Consider the following 21,418-nt stretch of genomic DNA (forward strand, 5'->3'; position numbering starts at 1 on the left):
ACAACATGGTGCCACAGTCATTGAATTGATTAAAAAGATAAAGGATATTTGACTAATGTCGCCAAATAAGATGTTGATCTCATCAGCGCCATAATGGATGAGGTTATTTCATCAAAAGTCTTAATTTCCTGGTAAAAAGGGGCCGCGCGGTGTCAAAACTGTCTAGAAGACTTAATTCCTTTTTATGAATTAAACTGTGTTTCATACTTATGTTGAAGTACGCAATAGCTCAAAATAAAGTGACAGGTAAATAAATATGAACGAGGGATATAAATATAAAACATCCCTGTATTATTAATTAGCAGGGGTACAGATAGGTTGATGTTTTGGGACATTTATTGACTGTTATTTAAAATGTTCTGCAGATATATCTTTTTTTAATTTGAAAGGATATATATATGGCTGAAAAAACAGTAACAGGTAAATAAATATGTACAACGGACATAATTATATAACGTCCCTGTATCGATATAGGTTTTAAAGCGAAAGACACTTAACATATTATTAATTACGACTATATCGTGAGGATGTGAAGAATCTCTAAAAAATATCTTAATACCATTAGTCTGTAGAAAAAAATAGTAACGGCCTTTGATCCATGTACTCTTTAAAATTTCAGTGCATATTCTCAGCAATGGGGAAAGTAAAATCAGATATTCTCATGACACCAAGCCACCCGAGTGCCTGTCTCTTCTAAGGGATATGTATTTGTTTGTTGCTTAACGATGCTCTCAGCACTTTTCCCACTGTAATGTAGGATAGGTATACAGCCATATAATACTGTGTACCTGAAATCCGTTCAGCATTACAAGAACAATGTGGACTTTATTATCAAAATGCATTTTCATATGTCATATGACTGAAACTAATCAGAATGAACACCTGTTTCATTAAACTTTATTAAACTTAGTTAATAGCTTAATTTCTGCACCGAACGGTATATCAAACTGTTAGGTAAATAGAAATTACACCTGGTCCACTATTGTTAATTCTGCCCTATAGAGAAGATTACAATATTTAGTATAAATATAGAGACACCAACCCTATCTGACAAATCATCCCGATTTTCTACAATGCTGCTCATCTCTCTGTTCGTGGTTGTGTTGGGGGTTGCTGAGACACATGGTAAGTATTTCAAACGAATTTTCGACCATACTTTTCCAACTCGTATTAAGAAGTGTTGGGTGTAGACATGATACTGCAGGTTAAGTCATAATTGTGTATCCAAGTTATAAAGATATTACATACAGGTGACACGGATGATGCTAAAAGTTGCTTTGCTCGGACATAATACACAATGTTTATGTTTCATGATCATGTATGAAAGGTGACTTTAGAAGTATATTCTCGCCAACAGGCATATAGCCATACATATACATACGTATGTATCAGTTTTACTGTGTAGCTGGAATGTGTATAAACTGTCGGGCACAAGACTTGTTCGGTGGTTTTGATGGTGACTAAACACGTTGTATTTGATATGGGTATCATAATTGTGTTTCGGATCTCAAGTTATGTTTCGGATCTACATATATAATTTTAAGGTATGACTAAGATACCACAAGCATGGTATAAGAACACTGTATACGTTGCACCAGAATCCAGGGTCGCAGATAATGCAGGGTTTTGCAACATTGGCGCTAATGGAGTTTTAACCATTTAGGCCACCATTGCTCTGTGTTTGAAGGTATAGAGGAAATTATAGGTTTTTTAGCTTTGGGATTTAATTTACCTACAGCTGTGATTGTTTGTCCCCAGGTGCTATGATCCCTGTCCTTGGGTCACAGGTCTCTTCCTCCTCAGTCTTCACCTTCGGCTCCACGAACTTCGTTCCACAGCTTGCCGTTGACGGCGGATTTGGCACCGACTTCATCGCTGACAACACTACGTTTGCAACGGCTGTTGGAGACACAATGCCCTACATGGACATTGATCTGGGCAACAACTTCCTCCTCGTCTCCGTCACCATCACCAACAGGGGTGACTGCTGTGGTAAGTAGAGTGAGATGGTTAGGTGTATTTATCACCGATTTGAACACTATTTCTGTTAAAGCCAGATAAATAGAATTACATACAGTCAAATGATCTGATTGTCCACAGATCCGTCCTCACATCATGAAACCCATATCGTCACTTTTTGGGCATTTCATCGATGTTTTGAGCTTGAAAGTAGTTCTTGCTCGATGACCTTATTTGAATATTTATTGGGTCAAATACTGAACAACAAAAGTTGAATAAGATTTAATGCAAAGTTATTTTTTTTACCTAATCTGAAACAATTTCGGTTTGCAACAGACTCCTGTAAGTGTTCAAATGGTTTAATTTGCCATACTGACTTCAGAAAATGCGTGATTTCATAAAAAAAACATGAACATGCCAAAATGTCAGTTTACAAATCAATAGCATGTGTGTCCACCTCTGGTTGCAATGCAAGCAACACATCTTAGTCACATGGAATGGACCAGGCGTCGCACATAGTCCTGTGGGATATCTGTCCATAACTGCTGGAGCATGTTTCGAAGTTCCTGGAGTGTCTGTGAAACACGTGGTTGACGTCGAAGGCGCCGATCCATCTTATCCCACACGTGCTCGATTGGTGAGAGATCAGGGGAGCGAGCCGGCCAGGGGATGACATTCACGTTGTTTTAAATCCTGAAAAAGCCGAGCAATATGAGGCCGGGCGTTGTCATGTTGAAAGGTAATGCCTGGACCATGACGACGCAAAAACCGTAGAACAACAGGGCCGATGATCTCGTCGAGGTAGCGTTTTCCATTGAGATTTCCTTCTACCACTATCAAACGGGTCCTCTGTCTTGCTGTCATCCCCACCCATACCACAACGCTGCCGTTCCCGAACCGATCTTCTTCCATGACACAATGATTGACGTAACGTTCACCTCGACGTCCGTCAATCGCTTAGGCTGAGGTGAAAACGAGACTCTTCAATGAATAGAACTTGTCCCCACTGCATGGCCGTACATGCTTGACGGTGGACGCCTGGCGGGTCTTCTGGCGACAATCCCTGCACATCCAGTTGTCTTGTCGATTATTAGTTACGCGTGGCTGCCACTCAGAGGACGGTCTCTGACTGCATTCGTCTGTTGGCAACGTTGCCATAAAAACCAAATGGTGTTTCTATGGACGTTAAACTGTCTTGCAACATCACGTTGACTCGATCCTGCTTCAAGCATACCAATGGCTCGCAGACGCTCATTTTCGGGCAGGCGTGGCATTTCGTAATGTTGAATAATTGCGTAATTTTGTTGTTTTTCTGAGTAGTTGTTGTCAGCACGATGCTAAACAATGCATATGGAATCCCGTTAACGCACGTGTTTTTATACCTATTCTTCGGAAGTGAAATGCATGGGACTTGCATAAAAGTCATCTTTTGCTTGGAATGCATGCTTTTCTGGAGCAGTTGCGTTTTTGTGACTTGATTCCATACATGTACTACAATAGTGAAACCAAACTTTACTTGTTTGAAAAATACACTAAAATATTGGTGTCACAGGAACTTTTGTTGTTGAGTATAGTAACAAGTTGATTGGATTGCTTTTTCACATCAATAACACTGTGATATTTATCACATATTGCCTCAATAAATAGAATGGTGTCACGTTTAGCTTTCTCTATCGTTCTCAATACTGTTCTTTGCTACCACCAAAGCAGTCTATTCAGATTAAGGCGTGTTGGTTGACTTATTCTGCGCTTGATACACAGTAAGGTAGACTCGAGATGATTATCGTGGTCCCTCATAGCTGTAGATATCTTTTACATCAGAAACATGTACAGAACTGAGATCATACATAGCATATATATCTTCAAGAACATTCTATGGAGAGCGTAATCCTAGAATTACAACACATTCCTGCTAAACTTGATATCAGTCATCAACGCTCCAGTTCCCAAGTGTCAGTATGTCAAAAGGACCCTGTGTTAAACTGTGTAACCTGGCAGATTGTATGTTATCATGCCCCGACGGCGTGGATATTTGGACCAAGTGTTCCTGACTTAGACTATTTGAGGCTACCACGATATTGACGCATAAGATATCATCATCATCACCCACTCTTTCCATCTTCGCAGCCGAGCGTTTTAGCATGTCTGAAGAAACTTATATTAGAAACAAAGGTCATTATCGACTACCCAAATTTGCATAAAAGGCTGGAAGACAATAATCGACTGAAGGGGTTGTGTTGTACATGTGTATATCTCTCCACCTTGGCAGCCGAGCGTCTTCGAAACATCCGAGTCGAGGTGTACAATAACGACCCAACACTCGGAGGAACGCCTCAAGTCTGCACCACAATCGGCAGCACCGCCCCTGCCGCCAGTTCAAACACCACGTTCACCTGTTCGGCCATGGCATTCGGAAGGTATATCCGTTTTAACAAGTTCAGCATGGTCGACGCAAATGACATCCTTCAGTTTGTAGAGGTGGTCCTTGATGGCGTTCCGCTAAGTAAGTATATAACTGTATATATATGATGGTAAGATGAGGTTAACAAAAATAGTATCACAAAAATAGTGTCACATATACCTACTTTATCAGTGATATTTTCCATTCTGTTTAACTGTGAATGCTTCTAATGAATGAATAATTAGTTCTCATAAAAAGAATGCCGATGCAATGTTAAATGGCCACTCAATAGAAACATTGAAAGTATCCGTGTGTTCTAGTGGAAGCAAGCGCCATGCGATTATAAATACACTTGACGACACGGATGGCTCAATGACTTCCAGTTTCCAGATCGATGTTCATGATGTCAATCACTGGATTGTCTGGTCCAGACCCAATCATTTATAGACCACGGTCATATAACTTGAATATTTCTGAGTGTTACATTAAACAACAAACAAAAATGGCCTTGGATTCGAGCGAACGTTCAGAGGATCAGCTGGGGGTCGCAACTATCCACGGCGAACTCGGAGTTTGGACCATTGGGCCACCCAAGCGCTGTGTTTGGAGGAAAAGAGGAAACTATAGATTTATATGTTTTGAGATGAGATTTACCTACAGCTGTGATTGTTTGTCCCCCAGGTGCTGTGATCCCCGTCGTCGGGTCACAGGTCTCTTCCTCCTCAGTCTTCACCTTCGGCTCCACGAACTTCGGCCCACAGCTTGCCGTTGACGGCGGATTTGGCCCCGACTTCGTCGTTGACAACACTACGTTTGGAACAGCTGTCGAAGACACTATGCCTTATATGGACATCGACTTGGGCAGCAACTTCCTTCTCCGCTCAGTCACCATCACCAACAGGGCTGACTGCTGTTGTAAGTAGAGTGAGATAGGGAGGTGGGTTTAACACCGATTTGAACAGTATCTTCAAAAGTATGTCAAAGACGGCGTTTCAGTTCAATGCAGGAGGAAAGACAATAGAGATCAAGCTTGGTTTTGCCACTTGAATGGATCCAAAAAATAACAAACAAGGCGAATCTGTGATTTCAAGTCACGATCAGCAGATCGAGGTACGCCAAAGGGATGCAATTCTTGACGGATTGCAGGAAGCAGAAGTCCCCATGGTCTCTAGTATGGTGGCCTAATTTTAGTTGCTGGTGATCTCTAGCCCATTTTTATTATGTATTGTTTAGAATAGTCACATTTTGATGGTAACATACTAGTTTTAAATCTATATCTGTGATATTCTAGTGCTTTTACTGTCCTTTGTCGACAGATTTTAATGTCTATATGTATGTATTATTACAGTATAACTTGATTTAGTCACTATATGGCTGAAATATTGCCGACGTGACATTAAATCTTAACTCACTCACTCACTTATCACTTGATTGTAGTTCCTGCTAGATAACCTCATTTGAATATTTATCGTATCATGACAAGTTTGTCCGATTTCGCAAGTCACAATGTGACTCCAGGACCCCGTGTTATACTGAATTGACTGGTAGATTGTTTCCCTGCCCCAGACTATTTGAGACTACCTCGTTGTTTTTGTTCAGTAAGACATTATCACTAAATCATCCGAAAATTCACAGCCGAGCGTCTTCGAAACATCATCATCGAAGTGTATGACAACAACCCAACTCTTGGAGGAACGCCTCAAGTGTGCACCACAATCGGCAGCACCGCCCCAGCCGCCGGGTCGACCACGACCTTCAACTGCACAGGGACGCCAATCGGAAGGTACATCCGTCTTAAAAAGAGCTCCAAGGTCGACGCTTCTGATATCCTTCAGTTAGTAGAGGTGGTCTTAGAAGGCGTCCAGCTACGTAAGTATATGACTGTATTTATCTGATGGTAAGACAAATGAGGATAAAATAGCATCACATTGTAGTTTCATTTATCTACTTGTTATCCCTGGTTTTCCAGGTGTGTGATCCGATTTGGTTGCACCAAAGTGTACGCACCTACTAAGTGCAGTCATTGTTATAAAGAAGTTGTATATCCATTGAGTGAAATACTTGTTAAGACGGCGTTAAACCCATCGCACTCACTCCTCCACAGAATGTCCTTGCAACCACTTCCAGCTGGACGAGAACTGTTTCTACTTCTCTGGATTCCAAGCAAGCTATGCCGACGCGAAGGTAAACAACGACACCGCTTTCCTCCCACATTAAGCTGACACGCCGAGATATAACTGGAATACTGTTAAAAGCGGCGTAAACCAAACTCACTCACTCACTCACTTAAGGGTGGTCGGAGGATACGTTTGGCCCAATGGGTAAGGGACCTTCATTCAAAGGAAGTTGTGTCCAATGGCCAAGCCCGCATTATGTAGTTTGGACTGAAATCTCAGATATCGAACCTTTCTCGTGGGTTGAACAAAATATGTCAACGACTAAACCCTGCGTCTGTCCTGGCTTGCCTCTCACGACCTGGACCAAACTCACACAATCAGTTACTCAATCACTCACTCACACACTCACTCACTCACTCACTCTCTCTCAATAACTGAGATAATGTTAAACTATGCGTTAAACCAGATTCACTCAATAACCTTTAGTGTATTCAGTACTCTAGGATGATACTTTGCGTGTTTGAAGTCTGAATGAATACTGAAGTACAGAGATTCTTGTTACAGGAATACTGTGACATCATCGGAAGCAATCTGGCCATGATCCGAACCCAGGCTCAGAGCGACTTTGTCAACGGTGTTCTCACTGCAAATGCTAAAAAAGGTAATTCATAGCTCGCTTATACTGTTTCGTGGCCATTCTATATCACGATTAACAGATCAACAAAGGTTTCCACTTGGACCAGTGGCAGTGTTAGATAACAGTATGAGTTCCACCCAAGAAAGCGTTTTTGTCAACGGGGTCTATGATAAAAGTTTATGTTTAAGATCAAATCAATTTCAATTTCAATTTCAACAGTTCACACATGGTACAGGTAAGGCTCGTCTTTACTTGGACGAGACATAGGCCCAGACATCAGCTTCCTGTTTAGGCTAAGCTATGCATCATCTAACTGCATTTTTTTCTCTTGTCCTCATCTGCAGGACTTCACGAAATAAACATTAGCGACGATTAATTGGATCTGGAGGTCAGTCTCGGAGAACTTGTTGCTTGTCAGTGTACCCTGACGGCGCGAGATGTTGCTGATAACATCAACCACTCGTTGGTCTGGCTACGAGTGGATTATTTACCGCCCACCATGTAATGGCTTAAGAGTTACACACTTCATTTTTTCTGTCACTCAGGTCAAGAATACTGGATTGGGGTGACCAATCTTTTGGACCGGTTCCAGTGGCGATATCTGCTTGGTGACATTGTTCCCCTGAATGGCTTCACCTCCCCACTCGTGAACGGCACGGGCACTTGCAGCACCTCTACCTCTGAGACGCACCCACAAAACTGTGCCGTCCTGGAGAAGAACGACGCCGGCCAATGGGAGTGGGAGGAAGAACGGTGTTACAGGAAGGAGAACTTTATCTGTCTGGCAACCCTGCCCATACCTGCGCCCTAGGTTCTTTAATGATACACGTATTGGTAATTTAGTTTACAGTCGTCATGATTAAGGTATCTTGTCTAAAATAGGTTGTAATAAATTCATCTGTCTACAAAAGTAGTGTCCAACCTACGATGATTTGAAAAGTAATCAAATCAATCGTACAATGGCACCTCTAAATACAATCGTTGTGTTAAACACACCTACTATTATACCAATGTACTCGTAAATAAAGAATTAGCAATATCATTGTGTTGTGTTATGGTCGAACACTGGTTGTATTATGATATATTTTAGTGAAATTGGCATCTGTTACTCAAAAGAAAGTTAGAGAACATCCGATTCTTTCATCATAGTTAATCGTGTTTTCTTTAACTTCTTTTGAGAAGGATATAATACCAATACAACACACAGAAGCTTTGTTAGCGTGTGACGTAAACTCTCAACAAAACTGAATGATGAAAGGGATGAACTTTCATTTTGTGCCGAGCAATATTCCAGCAGCTCCAGTGTTTGGTGTCTACATTTCACTTTAGTTGTTTGATCAAGATTACAACATTCAAATCTTAAGCAACGCTTTCAAAATGGTTTATGGAAGAAATGTGGAGGATATTTCCATATTTGATGTATCAGTGACAAAAATATGTCCGGTTTCCTGTTGTGACTTGTGTCATATGTTTCCGTGTTTTTAGGGACCAATTGACTTGCCTTTGCGTGTGTTGTGACTGGTGGAGAAGGAAACGCTCACTTTTTCGCAAACACCTAATGTCATCACTCATTGATAGTGATTTATCAACATAAACATGCTGATGATACAATCTGAATCGTAAAATCTATTCAGCATTTGGTCGAGATTGGAGTGTTTCTGTGTCGGGAGTTCGATCCCGATCCCAGGCCGCATCATACCAAAAGATATGTATTGTTAAGATAAGTATGTGTTGTTACCTTGCCTGGCGCTCGGCATTAACGGGCGAAAACAATCACGGTTTGGCTACTCGGGTATTCATCTTAAATTGCGGCATGATATTTCAGTGGGCTGGCATTATATAATCGTAAATGATCCGGATTCACACACACACACACACACACACACACACACACACACACACACACACACACACACACACACACACCCATTTACTCACTCTCACACATTGCATACATACGCAAAGTCAAATTTCCTTTTGTGCCTTTGGCGTCTACATTCCACTTTTGAGGTACACTCTAAGAAGATTTCAAAGAGCGACATACGACTCTCCCTCCTTTACTTGTTTCATCAAGGTTACAACATTGAAAATGGTTTACACATGGAGGACATTCCCTAAACTGATATATCAGATGCAAATAAGAAGCAATTCCCTATTTTGACTTGTACCATATGTTCCCGAGCTGAAATATTGACTTGCCTTTGTCACGGGTGGAGCAGGATACCTCATCTTTTCGCTAACACCTTGTGTCATCACTAATTGATAATGATTCATAACCCATGCTTTTGATATATTCGGAATCGCACAATCGAGTCTCCTTTTGGCTGAGATTTCTTATGAATATGGAAAGCGTTTTGTCGCATATGTAAAGGAGATAAACATACTACGTTTTCGATGAAGAGCTAGGTTTCCTGTAGATTTAACCGCGCTAAATTGAATTTGGAACCGAACGCACAGCGGTTAAATCTAAACGTAACCTAGCTCTACATTGAAAACACGGTATGTTTATCTCCATTTTACCATGACTAAATAAAACGCGAACTCTTTGGTGGTAGCAATTATATTGAGTAAAGTGGCGTGGGTTAGTTCATTGTCTTGAGTGGGTTTTTGATCTGAATTACGGAATCACAGACAACCGCCTATAAACAAAATATGGCGCTGTTTATTCTCAAGCAGGTTATACACTCCGTAATAAGTCACTCGAACATATGATAGGCAGTGAAAGAGTATAAGCACAGCAACTTGGTCAACTAACATGAGGTGGGCTCGCCTATAGAAAATTAAGCAAGCTCTCCAAAGTTTCCGTTCTACACTGCACGTCACCATTATGACGTCATGTCGCTCATTGTGACGCAAACGATATGATGTGACAGTTGTATATAGAGAAACGGCAAATTCCAAGTTCTCTGTTGTCCCCAAAACTTAAAATATATTCTCTTTGAAGATTTCTATCGTGTTTTCTGCACGAAATGTATTGCCACACATCCTTTGAATATTGTAATTATTGCAACTTTGCATTTTGTAAAATAATTATTTAAATATGCATACCGACAATGACTGAAAAAAGGACTATTCTATGAATATTAGCTTCTGCAGTTATGCGGCCGTCACGCCAGCTGTTTCGATCAGAGGGGGTTTATTGTTATTTAATAGCCTCTGATTGACCAGTCAAAATCGAGTAATTTCAATATGCATGTTAGAATTATCATTATGAATATAGAAAGTTTTTTGTCACTTTTATATTCAAGACAGTATAGATAAAAGCAGCTAATCTGTCAATACCAACGTGTTAAAAAAAGACCTGGCTAACCGCCTATTAGTAACTTTATTTGTTTGTTGTTTAACGCCGCTCTCAGTAATTTTCCAGTTATGTGACGGTGGTCTGTATATAATCAAGTCTGGACCAGACAATACAGTAATGGACATCATAACTATCGATCCACGCAATTGGGATACGATGACTAGCATCAACCAAGTAAGCGAGCCTGACAAACCGATCCCGTTAGTCGCCTCTTCCGACAAGCATTGTCGCCTTTTATGGCAAGTGTGCGTTGCAGAAGACCTATTCTACCTCGGATCTTCACTGGTCTGAAAATCACGGAACAAGGGCAATAACTCTGAAAAACAATTACGGTACCAATTTTCGAACTCAGTCTTGATAAGAATCTCTTAGATAAGCATGAACACTTTCATTCATGTAACTGTAGTAGTTTCTGAGAAAACTTGTTACCATTTCACACAGTATGCACTAAGTTTAAAAGCACTGAGCAAGGGCAATAACAACTCTTTAAAGATCATGACCAATAAGGTGAGTGTGTTAAATTTCATTTGTCCAACTTCAATAGTCAGTAAGAACATATGCTGTTCTTCGTGGCGGGGATAAAACATTATTAGTTTGTTGTAACTGAACCCCAGGGAACCTGCATTTAGGTATAGAACGTCAATGCCAGAGAATAACCAGTCCTACGAAAGAGAAAGGCAAAATAGTGGTGCAAATATTTGACTGCATCACTGAAAATCGGTAATGTCGCCAGGCATTTGCGAAATTGGTTAGCATGTACTACCCAAAGACTTGTTAAGATTAAGATGTAAGCCTCTCTTGACTACCGAAATAATGGCCATTCCGAAACTCCTCAGTAATATCAACCTATCCTAATCTTTGCCTGATTCGGGCTATACGGCTGCTTTTTGTATATGAAAATCTCACACCTCCAGTAGCCTTTCAGTGGGCTGTTTGAAAACAGCAGGAAAGCTGAAATAGCACACCAATAATGAACTGAGGACCCTCCAACCACAAGTCGATCAGGGCTGCTTGGTCGTTTGTTGTTTAACACAGCACTCAACAATATGCCAACTATATATAGGGGTCTGTCAAATGATTGAGCTCAGACAAGACAATCCAGTAAGTGACATGAGCATCAATTCATAGTTTGGAATATGACACTGGATCAACCATGGCCGCGATCATATGAATAAATAGGATATATACTACTCAAAGAGAGTTAAAGAACACACATTGTTTTCATATGACAGATTAAACAGATTTAATATTTTTTTGTGGGAGGTTTTGTACATAAAGGCTGGGGTAGAGACACACCATTGGTCATATCCAACTTATCGGTAACTCATTTTGGAAAATGGTTATTTCAACTCACTAACTTTGGCGAAAAAACAAAAAGCCAGACTACATTTTCACTAGTTTCGGACTCCCGGACAACTGGCCGTGCCTGTCCCTTAAAGGGTGGAATATGATTAAGTTGAAGTCAATTCTCATTGGCACAACTCAAATTGATTGTTCGATTTTGATTGGAAAGCGACATTTTGTCACTGGAGAAGAGGCCAATTAAATTGTTGAACCCTAAGTTAATTGTAGAGATAGAAGAGCAAAGTGATAGCAAATTAACTTAGTTGATGCATGTCATTATATCCCAGTTGCGTGGATCGATGCCCATGATTCAATCACTGGATTGTCTGGTCCATACTATTATTCACAGACCGCCGTCATAAATTCAGCTGGACTATTGCTGAGTAAGGCGTTAAAAAAACAACAACAATGGAATAGTGCTGACTGCTGTGTTAAGCAACAAACACACATTCGAAACCCATACCTGTCGAGTAGTTCATACCAATGAGACCCGTGAAGATCCGGGGTAGAATAGGTCTTCACCATGCTTGCCGTAAAAGGCGACTATGCTTGTCGTAAAAGGCCACAAACGGGATCGGGGTGTCAGGCTCACTGACTTGGTTGATGCATCTCATCGATCCCAATTGCGTGGATCGATGCTCATAATATCAATCACTGGATTGTCTGATCCAGACTCGATTATTTACAGACCGCCGTCATATAGTCATATCCATATTGGTCATATCCAACTTATCGGTAACTCATTTTGGAAAATGGTTATTTCAACTCACTAACTTTGGCGAAAAAACAAAAAGCCAGACTACATTTTCACTAGTTTCGGACTCCCGGACAACTGGCCGTGCCTGTCCCTTAAAGGGTGGAATATGATTAAGTTGAAGTCAATTCTCATTGGCACAACTCAAATTGATTATTCGATTTTGATAGGAAGGCGACATTTTGTCACTGGAGAAGAGGCCAATTAAATTGTTAAACCCTAAGTTAATTGTAGTGATAGGAGGGCAAAGTGATAACAAACTTACTCAGTTGATGCATGTCATTTAATCCCAGTTGCTTGGATCGATGCCCATGATGTCAATCACTGGATTGTCTGATCCAGACTCTATGATTCACAGACCGCCGTCATAAGCTGAAATATTGCTGAGTGCGGCGTTAAACAACAAAAAACACAAACATACAATGGAATAGTGCTGACTGCTGTGTTAAGCAACAAACACACATTCAAAACCCATACCTGTCGAGTTGTTCATACCCATGATACACACCTATGGTTGAAACAAATGATACCATGGAAACGAGACCGGAGATGGGATGACACCATTCCACTTACGATGTTTGAAGCTTTGTATCAGAAATTAATCCTTTGCCAGGTTGACACTTTTTTCTTTTCTTTTGTGAAGGGATCGGGGCAAAAGCTTGCCACAAATAAATAAATAATTTGAACTGTTATTTATTATAATTATAATTATAATATAATTAGCAAAATGAAACTGATATGTAATATTAATTGGCCAAATGCATTGTATATAGTCTCTGACCACTACAAAAACTTCATAATGAGTAAATAGCCTTCTCTGGCAGAAGTAAACATATGTTCATGTAACTGTTCAAATATCCGAAGAAGTTCCGGATTGAATTGGTCCCTTGGGCCGCTTGCTAAATCTCTAACATCATCACCAACCCTATTTCAACCTATGTCGGTCGTAAGAGGCAGCTAAATAGATGATCGGGCTCAGTGGTTCATGGTCTAGATTCGATTATTCACAGGCAGCCATCATAGGTGGAACACTGATGAGTGTAGCTTTAAGCAACAAACACAACATCAAATACCCTACAGCTGTTTCCCCTAAACTGACCGACTACATTGCTTTATGTGTGCAACATCTTACAAGGCAATAAGAGCAGAGTTCACAATAATACTCCCACATTGAACATATTTCTAAGTTCGTGAACCGTAAAATAAAACAAGATTGATATGATCCTATGACGAGTTTGCATTTAGATTGCTTCTGAAGAACAACATGGTGCCACAGTCATTGGATCGATTAAAAAGATAAAGGATATTGGGATAATGTTTCCAAATAAGATGTTGATCTCATCAGCGCCATAATGGATGAGGTAATTTCACCAAACGTCTAAATTTCCTGTCCAAAGGGGTCAGGTGGTGTCGTAACGGACAAGAAAACTTAATTACCTTTTTTTGTAAATTAAACAGAAAGTGTTATATGTTACTTATGTTGAAGTACGCAATGGCTGATAATACAGTGACAGGTAAATAAATATATACAAGGGACATAATTATATAACATCCCTGTATGGATATAGGTTATAAAAGCGAAAAACACTAACATATATTAGTAAGACATGTCCACTGTACGATAACGACTATATCGTGAGGATATGAAGAATCTCCAAAAAACATCTTAATACCATTAGTCGTTTGAAAAAGTAGTGCCTTATTCTCCTTCACAAAAACGGTTTATAAAATGAATAAACAAACATTCAAGAAATATTCATTCGGTTATGAAAAAAACCCTGAGTATTCGTCCTCAAAGCAATGTTAGCGCATATATAGTTACGTCCTTTGATCCATGTAATGTTTTTAAATATAAGTGCATATTGTGAGCAATGGGGAAAGTAAAATCAGATGTTCTCATTACACAAAGCCAACTAGTGCCTATCTATTCTAAGGAATATTTATTTGTTTGTTGCTTAACGATGCTCTCAGCACTTTTCCCACTGTAATGGTGGATAGGTATACAGCCATATAATACTGTGTACCTGAAATCCGTTCAGCATCCCAAGACCAATGTGGACTTAGTTATCAAACTGCATTCTCATATGTCATATGACTGAATCTAATCAGAATGAACACCTGTTTAATTAAACCTTATTAAACTTAGTTAATAGCTTAATTTCTGCACCGAACGGTATATCAAACTGTTAGGTAAATAGAAATTACACCCGGTCCACTGTGGTTAATTCTGCCCCGTCGAGAAGATTACAATATTTGGTATAAATAAAGAGACACCAACCCTATCTCTTAGAATCATCCCGACTGTCTACAATGCTGCTCATCTCTCTGTTCGTGGTTGTGTTGGGGGTTGCTGAGACACATGGTAAGTATTTCAACCGAATTTTCGGCCATACTTTTCCAAATCTTATTAGGAAAGGTTCGGTGTAGACATGATACTGCAGGTAAAGTCTTCATTGTGTATCCCAGTTATACAGATATTATATACAGGTAGAGACGGATGATGCTAAAAGGTGCTTTGCTCGGACATAATACACAATGTTTATGTTTCATGATCATGTATGAAAGGTAACTTTAGAAGTATATTCTCGCCAACAGGCATATAACCATACATATACATACGTATGTATCAGTTTTACTGTGTAGCTGGAATGTGTATAAACTGTCGGGGACAAGACTTGTTCGGTGGTTTGATGGTGACTAAACACGCTGTATTTGATATGGGTATCATAATTGTGTTTCGGATCTCAAGTTATTTTTCGGATCTACATATATAATTTTAAGGTATGACTAAGATACCACAAGCATGGTATAGGGAACACTGTATACGTTTCCCCAGAATCCAGGGTCGCAGATATTGCAGGGTTTTGCAACATTGGCGCTAATGGAGTTTTAACCATTGAGGCCAACCTTGCTCTGTGTTTGAAGGTATAGAGGAAAATATAGCTTTTTAGCTTTGGGATTTAATTTACCTACAGCTGTGATTGTTTGTCCCCAGGTGCTATGATCCCTGTCCTTGGGTCACAGGTCTCTTCCTCCTCAGTCTTCACCTTCGGCTCCACGAACTTCGTTCCACAGCTTGCCGTTGACGGCGGATTTGGCACCGACTTCATCGCTGACAACACTACGTTTGCAACGGCTGTTGGAGACACAATGCCCTACATGGACATTGATCTGGGCAGCAACTTCCTCCTCGTCTCCGTCACCATCACCAACAGGGGTGACTGCTGTGGTAAGTAGAGTGAGATGGTTAGGTGTATTTATCACCGATTTGAACACTATTTCTGTTAAAGACAGATAAATATAATTACATACTGTCAAATGATCTGATTGTCCACAGATCCGTCCTCACATCATGAAACCCATATCGTCACTTTTGGGGCATTTCATCGATGTTTTGAGCTTGAAAGTAGTTCTTGCTCGATGACCTTATTTGAATATTTATAGGGTCAAATACTGAACAACAAAAGTTCCTGTGACATTGAATAAGATTTAATGCAAAGTTATATTTTTAACACCAAATGGTGTTTCTGTGGACGTTAAATTGTCTTGCAACATCACGTTGACTCGATCCTGCTTCAAGCATACCAATGGCTCGCAGACGCTCATTTTCGGGCAGGCGTGGCATTTCGTAATGTTGAATAATTGCGTAATTTTGTTGTTTTTCTGAGTAGTTGTCAGCACGAGGCTAAACAATGCATATGGAATCCCGTTAACGCACGTGTTTTTATACCTATTCTTCGGAAGTAAAATGCATGGGACTTGCATAAAAGTCATCTTTTGCTTGGAATGCATGCTTTTCTGGAGCAGTTGCGTTTTTGTGACTTGATTCCATACATGTACTACAATAGTGAAACCAAACTTTACTTGTTTGAAAAATACACTAAAATATTGGCGTCACAGGAACTTTTGTTGTTGAGTATAGTAACAAGTTGATTGGACTGCTTTTTCACATCAATAACACTATGATACTTATCACATATTACCTCAATAAATAGAAAGGTGTCACGTTTAGCTTTTTCTATCGTTCTCAATGCTGTTCTTTGCTACCACCTAGCAGTCTATTCAGATTAAGGCGTGTTGGTTGACTTATTCTGCCCTTGGTACACAGTAAGGTAGACTCGAGATGATTATCGTGGTCCCTCATAGCTGTAGATATCTTTTACATCAGAAACATGTACAGAACTGAGATCATACATAGCATATATATCTTCAAGAACATTCTATGGAGAGCGTAATCCTACAATTACAACACATTCCTGCTGAACTTGATATCAGTCATCAACGCTCCAGTTCCCAAGTGACAGTATGTCAAAAGGACCCTGTGTTAAACTGTGTAACCTGGCAGATTGTATGTTATCATGCACCGACGGCGTGGATATTTGGACCAAGTGTTCCTGACTTAGACTATTTGAGGCTACCACGATATTGCCGCATAAGATATCATCATCATCAACCACTCTTTCCATCTTCGCAGCCGAGCGTTTTAGCATGTCTGAAGAAACTTATATTAGAAACAAAGGTCATTATCGACATCCCAAATTTGCATAAAAGGCTGAAAGACAATAATCGACTGAAGGGGTTGTGTTGTACATGTGAATATCTCTCCACCTTGGCAGCTGATCGTCTTCGAAACATCCGAGTCGAGGTGTACAATAACGACCCAACACTCGGAGGAACGCCTCAAGTCTGCACAACAATCGGCAGCACCGCCCCTGCCGCCAGTTCCAACACCACGTTCACCTGTTCGGCCATGGCATTCGGAAGGTACATCCGTTTTAACAAGTTCAGCATGGTCGACGCAAATGACATCCTTCAGTTTGTAGAGGTGGTCCTTGATGGCGTTCCGCTAAGTAAGTATATAAATGTATATATATGATGGTAAGATGAGGCTAACAAAAATAGTATCACAAAAATAGTGTCACATTTACCTACTTTATCAGTGATATTTTCCATTCTGTTTAACTGTGAATGCTTCTAATGAATGAATAATTAGTTCTCATAAAAAAAATGCCGATGCAATGTTAAATGGCCAGTCAATAGAAACATTGAAAGTATTCGTGTGTTCTAGTGGAAGAAAGCGCCATGCGATTATAAATACACTTGACGACACGGATGGCTCAGTGACTTCCAGTTTCCAGATCGATGTTCATGATGTCAATCACTGGATTGTCTGGTCCAGACCCAATCATTTATAGACCACGGTCATATAACTTGGATATTTCTGAGTGTTACATTAAACAACAAACAAACCTAGCCTTGGATTCGAGCGAACGTTCAGAGGATCAGCAAGGGGTCGCAACTATCCACGGCGAACTCGGAGTTTGGACCATTGGGCCACCCAAGCGCTGTGTTTGGAGGAAAAGAGGAAACTATAGGTTTATATGTTTTGAGATGAGATTTACCTACAGCTGTGACTGTTTGTCCCCCAGGTGCTGTGATCCCCGTCGTCGGGTCACAGGTCTCTTCCTCCTCAGTCTTCACCTTCGGCTCCACGAACTTCGGTCCACAGCTTGCCGTTGACGGCGGATTTGGCCCCGACTTCGTCGTTGACAACACTACGTTTGGAACAGCTGTCGAAGACACTATGCCTTATATGGACATCGACTTGGGCAGCAACTTCCTTCTCCGCTCAGTCACCATCACCAACAGGGCTGACTGCTGTTGTAAGTAGAGTGAGATGGGGAGGTGGGTTTAACGCCGATTTGAACAGTGTCTGAAAAAGGTATGTTAAAGACGGCGTTTCAGTTCAATGCAGGAGGAAAGCCAATAGAGATCAAGCTTGGTTTTGCCACTTGAATGGATCCAAAAATAACAAACAAGGCGAATCTGTGATTCCAAGTCACGATCAGCAGATCGAGGTACGCCGAAGGTATGCAATTCTTGACGGATTGCAGGAAGCAGAAGTCCCCATGGTCCCTAGTATGGTGGCCTAACTTTAGTTGCTGGTGATCTGTAGCCCATTTTTATTATGTATTGTTTAGAATAGTCACATTTTTATGGTAACATACTAGTTTTAAATCTATATCTGTGATATTCTAGTGCTTTTACTGTCCTTTGTCGACAGATTTTAATGTCTATATGAATGTATTATTACTGTATAACTTGATTTAGTCACTATATGGCTGAAATATTGCCGACGTGACTATAAATGTTAACTCACTCACTCACTTATCACTTGATAGTAGTTCCTGCTAGAGAACCTCATTTGAATATTTATCGTATCATGACAAGTTTGTCCGATTTCGCAAGTCACAATATGACTCCAGGACCCCGTGTTATACTGAATTGACTGGTAGATTGTTTCCCTGGCCCAGACTATTTGAGACTACCTCGTTGTTTTTGTTCAGTAAGACATTATCACTAAATCATCCGAAAATTCCCAGCCGAGCGTCTTCGAAACATCATCATCGAGGTACATGACAACAACCCAACTCTTGGAGGAACGCCTCAAGTGTGCACCACAATCGGCAGCACCGCCCCCGCCGCCGGGTCGACCACGTCCTTCAACTGCACAGGGACGCCAATCGGAAGGTACATTCGTCTTAAAAAGAGCTCCAAGGTCGACGCTTCTGATATCCTTCAGTTAGTAGAGGTGGTCCTAGAAGGCGTCCAGCTACGTAAGTATATGACTGTATTTATCTGATGGTAAGACAAATGAGGATAAAATAGCATCACATGGTAGTTTCATTTATCTACTTGTAATCCCTGGTTTTCCCGGTGTGTGATCCGATTTGGTTGCACCAAAGTGTACGCACCTACTAAGTGCAGTCATTGTTATAAAGAAGTTGTATATCCATTGAGTGAAATACTTGTTAAGACGGCGTTAAACCCATCTCACTCACTCCTCCACAGAATGTCCTTGCAACCACTTCCAGCTGGACGAGAACTGTTTCTACTTCTCTGGATTCCAAGCAAGCTATGCCGACGCGAAGGTTAACAACGACACCGCTTTCCTCCCACATTAAGCTGACACGCCGAGATATAACTGGAATACTGTTAAAAGCGTCCTTAAACCAAACTCACTCACTCACTCAAGGGTGGTTGGAGGATACGTTTGGCTCAATTGGTAAGGGACCTTTATTCAAAGAAAGTTGCGTCCCATTGCCCAGCCAGCATTATGTAGTTTGGACTGAAATCTCAGATACCGAACCTTTCTCGTGGGTTGAACAAAATATGTCAACGAATAAACCCTGCGTCTGTCCTGGCTTGCTTCTCACGACCTGAACCAAACTCACACAATCAGTCACTCAATCACTCAATCACACACTCTCACACTCACTCACCCACTCACTCACTCACACACTCACTCACTCACTCACTCTCAATAACTGAGATAATGTTAAACTATGCGTTAAACCAGATTCACTCAATAACCTTTAGTGTATTCAGTACTGTAGGATGATACTTTGCGTGTTTGAAGTCTGAATGAATACTGAAGTACAGAGATTCTTGTTACAGGAATACTGTGACATCATCGGAAGCAATCTGGCCATGATCCGAACCCAGGCTCAGAGCGACTTTGTCAACGGTGTTCTCGCTGCAAATGCTAAAAAAGGTAATTCATAGCTCGTCTGTTTCGTGGCCATTCTATATCAACAAAGGTTTCCACTTGGACCTGTGGCAGTGTTAGATAACAGTATGAGTTCCACCCAAGAAAGCGTTTTTGTCAACGGGGTCTATGATAAAAGTTTATGTTTAAGACCAAATCAATTTCAATTTCAATTTCAACAGTTCACACATGGTACAGGTAAGGCTCGTCTTTACCTGGACGAGACATAGGCCAAGACATCAGCTCCCTGTTTAGGCTAAGCTATGCATCATCTAACTGCATCTTTTTCTCCTGTCCTCATCTGCAGGACTTCACGAAATAAACATTAGCGACGATTAATTGGATCTGGAGGTCAGTCTCGGAGAACTTGTTGCTTGTCAATGTACCCTGACGGCGCGAGATGTTGCTGATAACATCAACCACTCGTTGGTCTCGCTACGAGTGGATTATTTACCGCCCACCATGTAATGGCTTAAGAGTTACACACTTCATATTTTCTGTCACTCAGGTCAAGAATACTGGATTGGGGTGACCAATCTTTTGGACCAGTTCCAGTGGCGATATCTGCTTGGTGACATTGTTCCCCTGAATGGCTTCACCTCCCCACTCGTGAACGGCACGGGCACTTGCAGCACCTCTACCTCTGAGACGCACCCACATAACTGTGCCGTCCTGGAGAAGAACGACGCCGGCCAATGGGAGTGGGAGGAAGAACGGTGTTACAGGAAGGAGAACTTTATCTGTCTGGCAACCCTGCCAATACCTGCGCCCTAGGTTCTTTAATGATACACGTGTTGGTAATTTAGTTTACAGTCGTCATGATTAAGGTATCTTGTCTAAAATAGGTTGTAATAAATTCATCTGTCTACAAAAGTTGTGTCCAACCTACGATGATTTGAAAAGTAATCAAATCAATCGTACAAAGGCACCTCTAAATACAATCGTTGTGTTAAACACACCTACTATCATACCAATGTACTCGTAAATAAAGAATTAGCAATATCATTGTGTTGTGTTAGGGTCGAACACTGGTTGTATTATGATATATTTTAGTGAAATAATAAATTGACATGTGTTTGTCAAAAGAAAGTTAAAGAACACCCGATTCTTTCATCATAGTTAATCGTGTTTTCTTTAACTTCTTTTGAGAAGGATATAATACCAATACAACACACATAAGCTTTGTTAGCGTGTGACGTAAATTCTCAACAAGACTGAATGATGAAAGGGATGAACTTTCATTTTGTGCCGAGCAATATTCCAGCAGCTCCAGCGTTTGGTGTCTACATTTCACTTTAGTTGTTTGATCAAGATTACAACATTCAAATCTTAAGCAACGCTTTCAAAATGGTTTAT

At 40.7% G+C, this 21,418-nt stretch overlaps 2 protein-coding genes across 2 annotated transcripts; both read left to right on the top strand.

Moving 5' to 3' along the window:
- The first annotated feature begins 1,066 nt into the window (after positions 1-1,066).
- LOC124143503 lies at positions 1,067-8,135 on the top strand. The gene is made up of 8 exons (XM_046512503.2): positions 1,067-1,125; positions 1,759-1,992; positions 4,229-4,462; positions 5,042-5,275; positions 5,996-6,229; positions 6,465-6,544; positions 7,042-7,138; positions 7,660-8,135. The coding sequence occupies exons 1-8, from the start codon at positions 1,074-1,076 to the stop codon at positions 7,923-7,925; spliced, it is 1,431 nt and encodes a 476-aa protein (XP_046368459.1). The 5' UTR covers positions 1,067-1,073; the 3' UTR covers positions 7,926-8,135.
- Positions 8,136-14,808: 6,673 nt separating this feature from the next.
- LOC125376969 lies at positions 14,809-20,874 on the top strand. The gene is made up of 8 exons (XM_048389700.1): positions 14,809-14,875; positions 15,509-15,742; positions 17,130-17,363; positions 17,943-18,176; positions 18,897-19,130; positions 19,366-19,445; positions 19,972-20,068; positions 20,571-20,874. The coding sequence occupies exons 1-8, from the start codon at positions 14,824-14,826 to the stop codon at positions 20,834-20,836; spliced, it is 1,431 nt and encodes a 476-aa protein (XP_048245657.1). The 5' UTR covers positions 14,809-14,823; the 3' UTR covers positions 20,837-20,874.
- Positions 20,875-21,418: the final 544 nt, after the last annotated feature.

The sequence above is a fragment of the Haliotis rufescens genome, unplaced genomic scaffold, assembly GCF_023055435.1.
Source record: "Haliotis rufescens isolate VD_foot unplaced genomic scaffold, xgHalRufe1.0.p SCAF_8, whole genome shotgun sequence".
Lineage (NCBI taxonomy): Eukaryota > Metazoa > Mollusca > Gastropoda > Lepetellida > Haliotidae > Haliotis > Haliotis rufescens.